The sequence below is a fragment of the Giraffa tippelskirchi genome, chromosome 8 (genome assembly GCF_054371585.1).
Source record: "Giraffa tippelskirchi isolate mGirTip1 chromosome 8, T2T-mGirTip1v1.2.pri, whole genome shotgun sequence".
Classification (NCBI taxonomy): domain Eukaryota; kingdom Metazoa; phylum Chordata; class Mammalia; order Artiodactyla; family Giraffidae; genus Giraffa; species Giraffa tippelskirchi.
Genome location: NC_137282.1, coordinates 16,124,458 through 16,140,907, shown reverse-complemented (window position 1 = coordinate 16,140,907; position 16,450 = coordinate 16,124,458). Strand labels below are relative to the sequence as shown.

At 37.8% G+C, this 16,450-nt stretch overlaps 1 protein-coding gene across 11 annotated transcripts in view; it reads left to right on the top strand.

The window, feature by feature from the left end:
• The window catches only part of NRG1 (neuregulin 1), a 1,106,536-nt gene that overhangs the window by 1,058,212 nt on the left and 31,874 nt on the right, over positions 1–16,450 (top strand). For 10 of the 11 annotated variants that reach the window (XM_081523492.1, XM_081523490.1, XM_081523491.1 and 7 more), the window contains one exon: positions 15,239–15,368. In XM_081523492.1, coding sequence (XP_081379618.1) covers positions 15,239–15,368 — 130 coding nt within the window. Of the gene's footprint in view, positions 1–10,433; positions 10,474–15,238; positions 15,369–16,450 lie in introns of those variants that run through there. The other variant, XM_081523494.1, reaches the window with a different exon arrangement.

Here is a 16,450-nt window from a genome sequence, read left to right as displayed (position 1 = left end):
CCATTCTTCAACTTTTGAATAATTTTAAGGTACTTGTCTCTTATTTTAATTTATGCCTGAGGAACTGGAAATGCTAACAGTTGCAAGTTCTATATTTGGATTTGGTACAGATGCCTGTCAATCTCGCTGAAATGATAACTTCTCTCATCCAACTTCAAGCATATCATTTTTACCTTATTAAGTCATCAGGTTTAGCTGAGCAATGAGGGTGTGATCTCTTTGTTATTGGGATTATACAATGCTCCTGATGATTTTTCAGGGTACTTGTGACTAAGACTTCAGTGCCAGCTCTGGTATTTCTTGTCATCAGTTATGATAGTGATGGATCCTATCTGTCTGGACCTCTGCTCCTTTGGTCGTCTGTTCTAAGAACAGTCGGAACTCTGTTCTGACCTCATTTTATGCCAAGTCACAGAATTCCTTATAAACTAGAGGAGACATTCAATAAATCAGATGTATTTCGTATCTCTAGAGTTGGGTCATTCATGACTTGTTTCACAGTTTCTCACAAGGTCAGGAGTGTCATTTTAGGACCAGTGTCACTGGTCCCACAGGTAAGAAGATTCACGTGATGCTGGGAAAGATTGAGGGCAGGAGGAGAAGGGGGCAACAGAGGATGAGATGGTTGGATGGCATCACTGACTCAGTGGGCATGAGTTTGAGCAAGCTCCAGGAGATAGTGAAGGACAGGGAAGCCTGGCGTGCTGCCGTCCATGGGCTTGCAAAGTTGGACACAACTTAACGACTGAACAATGAAGAACAATTCCTTGCTCAGTCCCCGTCTCTCTTTGACCTGTGCATATGTCCTGGGGTTACCTGTCTCTAGAATGTGATTCCAGCAACATAGATCACATTGCCTGTTTAAAAGACTCCATTTCATCACTTCTTCAATTTCTGTTAAGTTTTCTTATGGCCATGTTGCTATTATTTTGGTTCTCTGTAGGAAACTCCAACTTCATGTCAGGATTTGAAGCTAGACTTTACCATCAGCTGCAATTTTCCAGTCTCTCAGCCCAAGGAATAGGGTGCACTCAACAGGGAAGAAGAAACCAAGGAAACTTACCACACTTCACTTGAGCATCAGAAATCCTTCCAGTTGCAATAAAGCCTCCTGTGACTAAGTTTATTCCCTGAAGGATGCTACATCCTTCTTTACATCACAGAGCTGGCATCCCAGACCTTCCTAATTGAACTAAACTTCAGATTCAGTTCAATTTTCCCAGAACCAACAACATCCTCCTTGTTTTCTCTTTCTCTTCCATCCACCGTCAGATTACTTTTTTTGTGTACTTTGTCTCTAACACTCATCGGTAAGATTTTTTTCTAATTTCAAAAATACGTGTGGCCAGCATTTTCTGTGGAAATCACTGTGGATATGCCAATGTCTAGTTCTGACTTTAGCAGAAATGTTTTGACACATTCGCTTCAAATCCTGAAAACAAACAAACAGACAAAAAATGAAAACAGACAGAATCGCTAGGTGGCTCTTTGAAGGACTGCATCGGGTAAAGGATTAACATTGAATTTGAAATACTTTAAAAAATAATCAGATATTTTACCCATATTGGTAAATAATGACTCAGTTTTTATTCAGTGTGCTGAAAATTGCATTTGGCTTTATGGTGAAAAAATGTCAACTAATTAGACTAAAAACAAGAAGTCTAGAAAACAAAAATGGGGGGAAATCAGGGGTTATCGTGGGCACTTTATAAGCTCTAGGAAAAGAGCTTTGATTCCAGGATTGTGTTAAGGACAAAACAGCTTCCGTCCTTACTTACAAATGAATTCTTCAGGTCCTGTCACTTTTTTCTACAAAAAAAAAAAAAAATCTAAAGATAGAAAGCAGCTTTAAGTCAATGGGTAACAGAGTGCAGTTTGATTTTCTAAGGAAGGAAAGCGATAGTCACAAGCACACACACACACACACACACACACACGGAGTGCTCTGGCAAGTGGGGAATTAACTTCCCAAGCATGGACCTCAGGCCTAGTCTAGTGGCTGTGATAGATCCATGCAGCCATTTGACAGGTTGTGATAACCTTTTAATGGAAAACAGTGTGAAGGAGCGGTGAAGGATTGCTGAGTTCTAACAACATCTGTCTGGTAATTAAGATCCTCTTCTCATTATCACCATGTAATTCCAGGAACTTGTGTGGCATCTGTAGAATAATGACTCACTTCCGTGAGTTCTTTAGACTCTGAGAAAAATGGAAGCACTCGAGTTTTGGGCATAGAACATGAGGCATTAAGGTACAGGGAGAAGCAAGTTTCTCAACAGAAAAGATCATCCATCTGAGACTGATGTCTATGAAGATATTTACATCCCTGGGATTAAGTTCGAACACACTAGCAAGGTGTGTAATCACACACACAAAAAAAATACAAGCTCTCTTTTAACAAAAGTGCTCTATAATTCAGTATTATTAGGAAGTAAGGCATCCTTAAGGGACAAGCCATGAATCAAACAGGTCTTTTGAAAGAATAGGGTTCAAGCTCTGGTTTCTTCTTATTAACAAGATCTCCTCTGTCTCGGATGGCTTGTTTCCACTAAGAAATATAACCAGAACTTGCCTATGGTCTGTGAACTTTCCCTTAGTGGAGCTCAGAGTCGTTACTAACACTGGTTGCATTTTCCCATTACGGTAGTCACTGGATTCAGTTATAACTGAGCTGGCAAATTCTCACTAGGTATTTGGAATTGCACCTTATCTGAGCGCATATTCCTACTGAGACTTACCATTTGGTTCTGCAAAGTGTTTGACTTCTTTAAAGCTTTTCCTAGATTTCCCTGGCAGTCCAGTGGTTAAGATTCTGTGCTCCCAGTGCAAGGGGTACAGGTTCAATTCCTGGTCAGGCAACTTAAGATCCCATATGCTGCACAGCAAGTGCTAAATAAATAAATAGCCTAGCAGCATATGATATTAAAAAAAAAACTTTTGCATAAGTGACAAATTTCAACTGAAGACGTTTGGTGCCTCTCCAGAAACTCCATGGGAACAGGAGGAATTAAACTGGCAAAGTGGACATGGGCTAGGGTTGGGTTGAGTTCTGCCTGCTTGGATGTTGGGGTGGCTTTGGAGAGCCATGATTCCCTCACAGCTAAGGGGCTACACAGCCCTGATTTCCTGCTGTATGCTCTTTCCTTCATCAGTGTTTAGGTATGGAACCCTCAGTGAGGGGTGGAAAGAGTAAAGATCCGTATTAAATACAGACTTGCAGTGTCTACAGTTTATATTTGAAAGGCGGGAAGACCATAGCCAGAAATTCTGAATTATTACAGCATCAGGAGATGGAAGTGTTTTATTGTCCAGCTAGATATATCACCTCCAGGAAAAAGAAAACTTGGGGAGGGAGATGGGAGGGAGGTTTAAAAGGGAGGGGATACATGTGTACCTACGGCTGATTCATGTTGAGATTTGACAGAAAACAACAACATTCTGTAAAGCAATTATCCTTCAATTAAAAAATAAATTAATTTTAAAAATGAGAAAAAAAACAATAAATTTTAACTAAGACCCTACATGTGAACCTTCTTAATATTCCCTGTTTCTGGCAGAGCAGGGAAACAGCCAGGCAGCTTTGATAAGACCCTGACCTCTCCTCTGCCTTTCTTTTACAACGTGTTTCAAGGTGCCCTTGTTTGGTTTAGCTGTAAGCGGAATGATGATTTCCATCGAGTTTTCCCAGCAAGCAAATGATGTCAATATATAAAACAGCTCGACCAGATGATGAGAGTAGGATACTGAACACATGGCTCCAGTTTAAAAAAAAAAAAAAATATATATATATATATATATATAGTGTACTTTGGAAAAAGAGTTCGAAGCATGCACCTGTCTGTTTCCTTTTTATTGAACAAGGTTTAATGGCAACAGTAGGGAAACAGGTGTCTGTTCAGCTTGAGCGTGAAGGCCTAGAAATTGAAACACAAAATAGAACAAAAATCCCAAGTCTTGAAGGAAAGCTTCTTTAGGCATAATGTAGTGGAGGTTCATTTATAATTTTGGCCCAGTTCCTGCAAAGGCGCGGGATTTGCCTGTCATATTTCCCATCCCCACCTCTAACCTAAAAAGAATATGTTCTTTAGAAAAACAAGATCTAGGGTGAACTAAGTGTTAGGAGACCAGCTAGTCCTCTGGGCAGCAGGGCAAAGGGTTCTCTGGAGGTGAAGCATTTAAAGTTATGTGTGTTTCTCAAATGACCCTGTTTATGAAACAGAATCCCGGACATAGAGAATAGAGTGGTGGTTGCCAAGGGGGACGGGCTTAGGAAGAGATGGAGTGGGAAGTTGGGGTTAGCCAATGTAAGCTCTCATTTATAGAATCGATAAACACCAGGGTCCTACTATATTCAGTATTCCAGGGTAATCCATAATGGAAACGGATATTTAAAAAGAATGCGTATATGTGTAACTGAATCCCTTTGCTGCACAGCAGAAATTAACACAACGTTGCAAATCAACTATTTGTTGTTGTTGTTGATGATGATGTCTTCTTGCTGAGTCATGTCTGACTCTTTTGCAACCCCGTGGACTGTAGCCCACCAGGCTCCTATGTCCATGGGATTTCCCAAACAAGAATATTGGAGTGGGTTGCCATTTCCTTTTCTAGTTAACTATACTTTCGTAAAAAAAAAAAAAATTGAAGAAAAAATAAAGTTGTGTGTTTGAAACTTTGTTTTCTGGCCATATGTAAACGGCCATAGCGATACTGAAGAAAAGATTTCTCTGTGTTATTTGGTGACCTAGAATTTGTGCTAGGACCCTAAAAACCACAGAAACTCATTTCATGGACACATCATCCTACAGGAAGTGATGTTTTGCTATTCTGGCCATGAACCTGGGAACAAGGAACTCCTGGGAATTCTGGGAAAATCTGTGCCTTCAAATTAACCAAGTGTAAGACAGCAAGATTCCTATCGTCGAACATGCTTTTACTGCTTCATTACTTTATACGCAACAACCTTTGGCCTCAGTGTGGAAAATATTGAGCTTGTGGAACTGGAGTCTGGCTCTTTATGTCTACAGTCATCACACAAACACAGAATTGCTGTAATTTGGCTAAATGGCATGTAGCGATGGACAGTCTAGGGGTTTAGAGCTGCCAAGGTGCCGTTTGAAGGGATAGTCTTCAGGTCTGTTGTGTTAGAGATCCACTGATCAAAGAGGTCTGACTCCAACCTGAAACCCTTGAAGGATGATGTCTGTGTTGTCTGGACCTTGTTTTTTACCTATACTCTTATAGAGACTCCTTTATGCAAAACACTAAACATGTAGATTACTTAAAATGATTTGTCAGGAGTCATTTCCTGTCAAGGACATGCTTTCATAAATCCTAGGACTATCACTGCCTACATATCTATATACTTAGAATTTTGGCCTAACTAGAATATTGTCTGCTTGTAACAGGTTCCTTGATATCAACAGACATGTGGTAGTTACATTAGGAAAGCATCAGTCATGTAGTTTTGGCTGAAAGACTTGACATTTTAATTTTACCAATGAGTGTTGAGTATTCAGAATGGGCTTCAGTCCCTCTGTCTAATAATATCATGGGTAGTTCCTAGATTGTGTGAAGAGTAATAAGAAAATGTGTGTTTAGGCTGTTTGAATGCTTTAGAAAGAGGTGCAATACAAGATGTGAAATACAAACTTCATCATTTAGTTCTTGCTTAATTTTAATGTATATGCATACAAAGTAGTGTTAATTCTTCAATATGGCACCAGTTCCTCTCCAATCATTTCCGTGCTAATTTGAGCAGTCTTCCTCTCTCATTTAGGCCTTCATATCAGCTTCTTCACTGATCTCCTGGTCTTCATTTTTCTCCCCTTCCAAACACTATAGACTAGACTATTAATTTTATTAATTATGGCCCTAAGCAAAAGCCCAACTCCCTCCATGACCTACAGATTAAACATTAATTCCAGCCAGGGCTTCTTTAATATGGATGTATTATTATTTTATAGCCTCATTAACTTCACCTCCCTATTTACAATCCATCTCCCAAACTGAACTACAGCTTTTCATTGAACATGAGATTTATTTTTCTACATCCACAAATTCATTTGCTTTTCCCTTTAATAGAATGCCTTCTTCTACCCAAAGTACAGATGCAATTCTCTTTGTATATCATCCTTTCGATGTATCTCCCATTCTGCATATTTATTGTTAGGATCACACCTACCTGACTTAATTGATTTATCTTTACTCTTGCTGTTGTGACTATAATTCTTTTATTTTATTAGATTTTCTTGTGAATTAATATAGGTATCCAACCATTTCTTCATCAGTTGCTAAGTCATGTTCCACTCTTTTTAACCCCTTGGACTGTAGCACTCCAGTCTCCCGTATCCTCCACTATCTCCCAGAGTTTGCTCAAATTTAATAAAGTATCCAGCTGAAATGCAGGAGACCCCAGTTCAATTCCTGGGTCTGGAAGATCTGCTGGAGAAGGGATACAGATACGCTACCCACTCCAGTATTCTTGGACTTCCCTTGTGATTAAGCTGGTAAAGAATTCACCTGTGGTGTGAAAGACCTGAGTTTAATCCCTGGGTTGGGAAGATCCCCTGGAGCAGGGAAAGGCTACCCACTCCAGTATTCTGGCCTGGAGAATTCCATGGACTACATAGTCCATGGAGTCACAAAGAGTTGTACACGACTGGGAGACTTTCACTTTCACATGTCCATTGAGTTGGTGATGCCATCCAACCATCTTATCCTCTGCCACCCCCTTCTCCACTTGGCCGTCAATCTTTCCCAGCATCAGCATCTTTTTCGGTGAGTCAACAGTCCTTTTAATGAATATTCAGGGTTGATTTCCTTTAGAATTGACTGTTTTGATCTCCTTGTAGTACAAGAGACTCTCAAGAGTCTTCTCTAGAGAAGGAAGTGGCAACTGACTCCAGTATTCTTGCCTGGAAAACCCCATGGGTAGTGTCCAATCATATCACTTTCCAATAATGATAATTTCATCTTCTCATTTCCTACAGTTGTACCACAATTTGTTATTCCTGCCTTGTTGCATTGGCTAGAACTTTCAAAGCAGTGTTAAATGGTAGCACCAGTAGTCAGCATTCTTGGCTTAGTCTTGATATCAAGGAAACCACCTTCCCAAGAGTTTCACAGTTAAGTATGACTTAGGTTGGTGGCCATAAGTCAATATTTTTAGGTAGTATAGATTATCATTCTAATTCCATTTTATAAAGACATCTGAAATGTATATTTTTGCATTTTTAAGTTATAAACATAGGTAAGCATACATTTAAACATGTACCTATAGATGTATAAATTTAAACATGCATACTGAACATATGAAAGTGCAGAGAATAATGCAATGAATTGCCATGCAGCCATCATCCGCTTCAGCAATGATTAGTTTTGTTTTGTCCTGATTTTACTCACTTTCCTTTCCTCTTACTGTTTTGAAGTAAATCACAGACATCTTATTATTCAATGTGGAGGTATTACAGCATGTATCTCTGAATGATAAGGACTATTTATAAACATAACCATAATGCATTTGACACATATACCAATTAAGGATAACCCTTTAGTAATATGTATTATCTAATCAATGATCAGATTGCCTCTTTTATCAGGATCTAAATAAGTTTTGCTCATTGTGATTGGTTTATGTATCTCTTTTTAATGTCTGTATTTTAGGTTTTTCTTTTCTCTCACCCTTGGATCTGTATCTAGTTCTAGTTGTCTTTGTCTTTTTATCTTCTTTTAATTTTTTTAAAGAAATCAGGTTATTTGCCCTATAGAGCCTCCATAGTTTGGGTTTTGCCAACTGCATGCTGTGACGTTCTTTTATATGTTCCCCCTGACCTATGTTCATCCTGTAAATTAGTAGCTGTATCTGGATGCTTGATTAAATTCAGGTTTGATTTGGGGGATAAAAATACTTTTATAGATACTTTTATAGAAATTGATTTTCAGTCTCATTAGTGTTGATTATCTCTTGAAATGACCATATGACTTTTATTTTTGATATACCATGATTTTTTTTATTTGATGAATAAGATAATGAATTTGCCTCATAGTTTCTGTCTTTTAACCTTTCATTTACTTTCATTTCATTTACTTGATGAATAAATTAACCTATGTCATTAAATGTCACATGGTAATTTCAGCAGCTCCTTGAATAACTGAATCCTTGATCAGTTCCCTTTGTTTTGATGTGATTTGTTTGGTGCTCCAAACTTTTGACCAGTTTGGAAAATGACAGTTTAATATTTTCTACAATGGCATGACCTTCTTCCAACCAAATTGATCCTGGTAGAAAATGCAGGATACAGTAAAGAATGTGCCCCTTCTACATTTAGCCTGGTGAGATCTATAAATACATCAAATTAAACCAGTCAAGTGTACTGCTAGTATTTGCTTTGTAGGCTACATGGATTTTACTCCTTTAGGAAAGGTATTGATAGGAAAAGAGTCAACAAACAGCTTGAGAGTTTGTTGACTTCTGGCAATGGAAATTCTATACTCAGATACAACTGTCAGCAATTAATAGAAAATATATAGCAGAACTGTATATCTGGAGTGGCTTCTTAGCCATGAAAAGATTATTGGCTTAAGGAAGAAAATTCAGCTTTCCTGTAACTCCACCCAGCCAGCAATCCACTGTAGCCACCACCTTTAGCAAAGCTAAGACATCCTAAAAGGTGTTTATACCATTAACTTGTTCTAAGAAGTAGTTGACTAGAAACATCACCCCGAGATCACTGTGAGTGAAATGTGCTGTAAGAAAGAAAAAAAAAAAAAGCAACATCTATTGTTTGAAAAATAACCTTTCTTGACAAGTTTTATTTTTCTAAGGATAACACTATCTAATGACACCCAACCATTTGCTCAGCAACTGCTGGCAACTTAGAATCTGTTTTCTGTTTAGCTACAAATGAGCTCAGGGTTACAACAAAAAATTAGAATTTTGTTTTACAAGGAGAAACCCCGTGGGTCACTGTTCATTCTGCTGAAGAAGGAAAAAATAATACTAGAGTCTTCCCAGAGAGCTTGTAAGGGAGGGAGGAATCTAAAGGCAATCTTATGAATTGACTTCAGCCCCAATATGCTGCTGCTGCTAAGTTGCTTCAGTCGTGTCCGACTCTGTGCGACCCCATAGACAGCAGCCCAGCAGGCTTCTCTGTCCCTGGGACTCTCCAGGCAAGCATACTGGAGTGGGTTGCCATTTCCTTCTCCAATGCATACATGCATGCTAAGTCGCCTCAGTCATGTCCGACTCTGTGCGACCCCATGGTCAGCAGCCCACCAGGCTCCTCTGTCCATGGGATTTTCTAGGCAAGAGTACTGGAGTGGGTTGCCATTTCCTTCTCCACAACCCCAATATACATATAAGAAAATAGAAAATAAGCGTGTCCCGACTCACTTCTGTGACTTCGGGCAGCCTGTACACTTTTGTGAATTGCTTGAGGAATTTTATGAAAGGCTGCAGAACTATTCTTTTGAGATGATTTGTATCCTCTTTTTCAATATGGGATAAATGATACAATCTGTGAAGATTCTTTTTGGTCCACCATTCTACATGCTCATTAGATGCTAAAACTCAAGTCCATCACTTAAACCAGTTAACCTTCATCAACCCTTTTCAGCTTATTCTTTGGACAAATGCTTACCTTCTAGGTAATCTACCAGCTTCTAGGTATTTCCAGCTTGGGACTTCCCTGGCAGTGCAGGGGTTACAAACAACTTCACCTTCCAATGAGGAGGTGTGGGTTCGATCCCTGCCTCAAGGCCGAAAAAAACAAAACATAAAACGGCAGCAATATTGTAACAAATTCAATAAATACTTTAGATGATGGTCCACATCAAAAAAAAAAAATCTTAAAAAACATTACTTCCAGTTTATTAGTGAGTGCTGAGGTCCATGAAGTGAGATGCTCTAATTCTACTTTAGAAAGTTCTGGTTCCATTTATGGTCTTGTGATGCTTCTTCCCTTACGAAGAGGGAAGTGTTTCTATAGCAGAGTTGAGGAGAGGAGAGGCCAAGGAGATGGGCTCTGGGAATACCCGGGTCAGGATGGGTTTCTTTGATCTTCTCGTATCACTTTCTTCCCCCAAGTATCTATTTGCTATTCAGCAAAGGATTGAATTACTACTTGAAAAAAAAAAAAATGCCAACCCAGAGCAATGATGCCTCCGTGGTTTTGTCTGGCTCTGGATCTTCTTTTGGAGAACAAATGCCTTCCCCGCCCATCCATTGGCATCTATAGGAACCGCGTTAGGTGGCGTGGCTTTTCCTGCTCATCTTCTGAGCCAGAGCATCCTTTTCAGGAACCACGTAAGCATTTTTTCCTAGTAGAAGTTCAAAGTGCTCTGGTACATAATTGCTGAGGAGCTATATTCTAAGCAAAAATAATAATTTCAGATTTATTTTAAAAAACGGGGAGATCGAAGATCAAGGAACCATGCAGATTTCTAAATACATAGCCATGGAGAACATCACAGGTAAGGATTGGAAAAAACAACCCTGCAACTTTGCAGCGATTGACAGTTTCATGTCAGAATATAAAAATCGTTAGTATTTGTATATGTTATTGAGAAAACTGCATGGAGTGATTTAATTTCATCTTCTGCAAGTAAATTGTTAAGAATTGTCCTTAAAACTCCTAGTCAGGGCTCATTCCCTCAGGGAAGACAGGATCTAATGATCCTTCCTTGGGGTAAACACTATACACTCATACTAATTCCTGCTAATTGTCAAAGAAGAATAGACTGGTTTCTTATCAGCAGTTCGCTTTTGTGTAATAGCTATGGTCTGTTGGTGCTGTCTACTTCACTGATAAGAAAAACACCACTTAAAACAAGCAAGAAAGTGAACCATCCTTTCCAGCAGTATTTTCTTTTTAGGCTGTCTTTGAGCAGAAAAAGCCTGGTATTCTACAGGAAATATACTGTGTGATTCCATGGGAAAATATTTAGTAATGAGCAGCCAACATTTAATTACTTCTCAAAATTTTATTCTGTATATTTACTAAAGTGTGCAATAGTATGTGATTTCCAAAATGTTTAGTTACTGATTCTATGGCCCATATTCTATGGACATGTTGCTATTAATATTTTTAAATATTTTAGAGTTTTAAACTGTTCAGATAACACATAAGGTTATAAATACATTGAATTTATGTAACTTGGAAGCTCAGTCAGAAATGTTAGAGAATTACACTTGAAACTTACAATATATTGTAAATCATATTCTTCAATAAAAAAAATTTTAAGAACTACTACAGAATTATGTGGATCTGGAAAGTTGAAAATAATTATATATTTGGGATAGTTTCTTTTAGCTCAATTGTTCTTCAGTTTTATTTTATAAGCAAATTGAATAGGTATAAATTATTGACAGTGATTTTGAAAAAGAATAATTTATTAATATTTACTTCATGTTTTGTAATCACTCAATGGTTACCCCTTCCAAATCAAACCATCTCTTCACATCTTGTAAAAGAATAATTTACCAAGAAACAACATTTGAGGCTGATTATATGTAATTACAGAGTCCGGACAGAAATGTTTTTGCTTCTCTTTGTTCCACGTTTATGCCATTAGTAATGAAAACATGTCATCTCTTTGTGTGTAATTTTGCAGCTGGCAAAGCATTTTATCAAACTTTGCAGCAATGCTATGATATCTCATTTTTGTAGCTGAATACTCTGAGACAGGTAGCTGGGCCCAAAGTCCTGCAGATAGTGTTTGGCAAAATTGTGCCTTGCACCTGATTCTTCTCAGCTAACTCCAGGGTCCTTTCACTACCTTTTATCTATAAAGATCTCCTTTTAGGGAGAATTGTTTACAGTCTTACAAATTTCCACTGCAGTGACTTTAGTTATTGTTATGTCTAGGTGGTCATTAAAGAATTGTGGATAGATGGAAAGAAGAAAGGGAGGGAGGCAGGCAGGCTAGAAAGGAGGGAATCCTATTGCATGGTGCAGGATATGGGGAGTCTTTAAAACAGTAATTTTAGTCTCCACATCCTTGGTTAAATCAGAGAACTGTCCAGACCCCCTCAAAATGGTCACTAGTCACTAGTCCTGAGTCACTTGTCTATCCTGACAGACCAGGCTGAGAGTGAAATGCGTGAAAGCAACTACTGTGCTTACACTTTCTTCCTCATAATTTTGAAATCGGTAACATCCCGGAGAAGGTGTGTTTGGAATAAAACGTCCATATAAATGCCAAACATAAAAATAATGAAGTCATAGTTACGTATTCCTAATTGCTGTTCAGTTAGCACTTACTTTTGTTGTCAGTGTTGTTTAGTCGCTAAGTTATTTCTGACTCTACCCGCAGATTTTGACAAACTAGTTACAAAGCAGAAGGAGGCAGTTTATTAAGCACTGAGTAAGTGACATCTCTGTCGCCTACTTCTAAAAGCAGCTATGAAGGTCATCTTTTAGATATCAAAAGCACATTCTCTTGGCAGAACTGTAATCTTTACCTCTTATAAATTCCTGCCAGCTACCTTAAAAAGAATGCTGTTTCTACAGTTTGGCTGAAGAACCTGCTTTGTCTGTTTCATTAATTTCTGGCAGAATTACCAAACGGAAACTGACTGAGCAATATAGCATGTATAGGCCAAAGACAAAGGATATCACTGCAAAATTTATAGATCTGCTCAGGGCTGACTGTGCACAGTGTTCAACTAAGGAAAATATAAGGAAGCCTGGCAAAAATCTGAAAGGTGCATTTATCACCATTTCCATCCCCGGTTCTTCTGACAATTACAACTTATTCCTGTGTTTGGCTGTTGGTTCAAAACAGCTGTACCCGAGTCAGTCCACACTTTGCGTCTCCTGGGAGTTAATTTCTGCTTTGTAATTCCATGATCATTTTTATTCTTTCTGCTACCAAGGGATGTAAGCACTAAACAAGATAGTCCCTGACTGCATAAGAGAGTTGCTACTTCATTTTCTCCAAGAGTTATTATCAACTATTCCTATTCCTAGTGATCCTATTCCATGATCTAAGAATTTTTCAAATGATTGTGTCATAACTCAGGGTGTCATGCTAAGGATAATGCATGTCAGGGAGAATACTTTTAAAGGATTGGGGGGTGGATTATTTCAAGTTTTAACCCCACGTTTCTTAATGCTACTTAGTTGATAATGCAAGATCAGAACGTCCAAGGAATACATATGATGTATCTGTCTCTTCTGCCTATCGCAGCTAATTTTCTTTGTTAGTTTGCAATGAATATGGAGTGTCTGCTTTGGCGGGGAAGGGAATGTTGGTTTTGGTGTTTTTAGTGAAAGCCTCAGCATTTGTTCTGGAAGAGCCTGCTGCAGTGTTTGCTGCCCAGCTTGGATAAGGGAGAATTCTTAGCAGACTGGCAGGAGGGATTCAGGGACTGATGCTGGGGTCTGCTGGAGGCTCAGAGCTCCTTTGCAGGAATAAGGGTGACAGAACACTGCGGGCGGTCCCTTCAGCAGAAATACTCTGCCCAATTTGTCATTCCATAGATCCCTGTCAGCAGTGAAAGTTCTTAAGCACAAAACCTTTAACATTGAAGACAAACACCCACCTAATATTTTTTAAAGGCAGTTGCCGTGGATGAAAATATTCATAGCATCTATGTGTATAGTTTTTCACATGAAGATATATGTCAAAATTCATGCTAAGTGATATATAGAAATTGCCTACTCAATGATTTTATAGGCCAAATGATGCAAATTATGTTCCTTTCTTCCTGAAAAAAAAAACAATGGTAAAAGGATAGCTGATAACAGAGGATAAGGAAACCTCTCTTTACACTCTGTGATTCTTTGGTTAGGTCTATAGACCTGAGCTGGACATTTAGAAAAGCATTCTCAAAAGAACTTTTTGTTGGAGTAATTAAAAAATGGACCCAATTTTTAATTACCATAGTAATGATTCAAGAAAAGCATGCCTCTTTGAAATCTCCAGATTTCTATTAAGCTTTACATCTGATTGATAGATACTAAAATTAAGATTCTTCCCTATTTGCTCCATTTTGACACCTGCAGTTATTCATCACATGCCAGTTTAGCACCAATTCCTTTACCTTGTTGTTGTTAAGTCACTAAGTTGGGTCCAGCTCTCTGTGATCCCGTGGACTGCAGCACGCCAGGCTTCCTATCCTATCCTTCCAACCTATCCTTGTCTATCTCCCGCTCAAACTCGTGTCCACTGAATCGGTGATCCTTTACCTACATTATTGATAATCTCTGTAAATGTGCTGTAAGAGTCCCCTGTTTTCTAAATGGGAAAAGTGACCATCTGGGTGGTTCAGTAACTTGTTCTTGAACACAAAGCTAGTAGGAGATAGTATTTGAACCAGATCTGTCTCCAAAGTGCAAATCATTTTGACTGTCCTTTGCTCTTCCTCCCAAAAGCCATTGGTGAGAACCATGAAATGGTCCCAAACATGCCTTAGACAGAAGAATAAGAGACCAGAAAGGCATTGAATCATTCAGAAACTGAATAATCAGATGCTAAGTATTTTGATCAGGTAGAATAACAATCAAGCAGAGTTGGAGGAGGGATTAGGTTAAATGTCAAAGCACAGTGTGCTCTGATGAAGGAAATGAAAAAGAAAGGCAGGAGAAAATGGAAAAATACATGAAAGGTCAAATATATGTAAACAACGGGATCTGATTTCCCATTGCAAATACTAAAATAGAAATTAATAAGGAAGACAAAGGGTTAAAAATCACTAAGAATGTGTCAGACAATATTTCATTTCAAAATGAAATAATATTATCAATTAGTTGCCATTTAAAATTGATACCTAAATTCAGTTGCACTGATATGAACTTATATCACTATTTTTGAGCCTTCCTGGAATTTTTTTTTTTAACTTCTTATTTTGTATTAAGGTATGGCCAATTAACAGTGTTGTGATAGTTTCAGGTGAACAGTGAAGGGACTCAGCCATACATGAAAAATGTATTTTCCTTAGTAGATCTTCTCTTTTCAACTTCTTTAGAAGATAAAGTATTGGTTATAAGAAATGTTTGTTTTCCATTTAATTGTAATTAAATTAACTATAATTACCCTTTTATAATTTATTCTATTTATTTGCACGTAGAAAGTACTTAATGTCTTTAAGTCTTAACGCTGTTGTTTATTAAGCCTGAAAGTTTAGTGGAGTACATCTTATTTTATATGAGCTCTTCCTTTTAAGAGCATTTAAAGGCTGCTCAGAAGAGGGAAAGATGGGTGTAAAACTTTCCCTTGTTTATCTTTTATCCAGCCACATCTACATCTACAGCTGGGACAAGCCATCTTGTCAAGTGTGCAGAGAAGGAGAAAACTTTCTGTGTGAATGGAGGCGAGTGCTTCATGGTGAAAGACCTTTCAAATCCCTCAAGATACTTGTGCAAGTAAGAAAAGAAATCCTCTGTGTGACTTCTGTCCATGACCGCTTCTTTCAGATGATTCCATGTCTCATGATGTATTGTTGCTGCCTTTTCCAGTTTCGTTGCATCCTTTGAATAATGTTTTATTTGTAGAGTGTTGTGAAAAGTTCACACCATTTATCTACTCTGTTATATCCAGAATGGTTTTTTGCTTTTTTCCATGTGGGTGTTTGGTTGGTTTTTCTTTTTTTGCCTTCATATTTATAAAGTTGCTTTCTTTGTGGTTTTCCTCCTGTTACTTAAGAGAGATGTGCAAATATCATAGACGCCTAGAACTTTGGATACCTGCATCTCCATCCAATGTATGAATGAAGCTATAAGATAATGTTCCTTTTTACCCTGGTGTCACCTGTGAAGCAAATAGGACAACTAAAAGAAGCAGAAGGGCAGGCAATTATTTGCTGACCAATCTGTTAAACTTGGCATTAGCTTTACAGCTCCTTTTTAAAAAGGGAGTTTAAATTGATCTCACTAATGAAAAACCAGCAATGTGTATTAGTTTGGAAATGCACTTAGTATGTGTAGCATCATTGTGTGTAGAGGCAGAGTGTGTTTTCATGCACTATAGTTATTTATAGATACATTTAGAATGGTGCTCTCTCCAATGACCTGAAGGAGTTGATGAATCATTAAGAAGTATCACAGTTATTCTCTCTCAACATACAAAATTAAACAAAGATGTTGTCAGGACATTAAATATTAAAACCCTGCAGTTAAAATTAGCAGGTCTCATTAAAAGCACGTTTATTATGCAATGCATTTTTAGTTTATGCTTGATATATAGGGTCTGTGTGGTCCATGGACTCAAATAATTTGTCATGTTAAAATATATTTAATGTCTCATTTAAATGATTAAAAATACATGTTTATTTTGTAGTTAACTAGGAGCTTTATCTTTCATAGATATAGAGAATAATTATAAGCCAAGATAAAATTAATAGGTAAGAGTCTTTCAAAACTTTGAAGCAAAATAAAAAATGAAAGCATATATATAAAAAATAATTTTCTTTCAGGTCTGAATGATTTTATGACTGTCAAATGTTTAT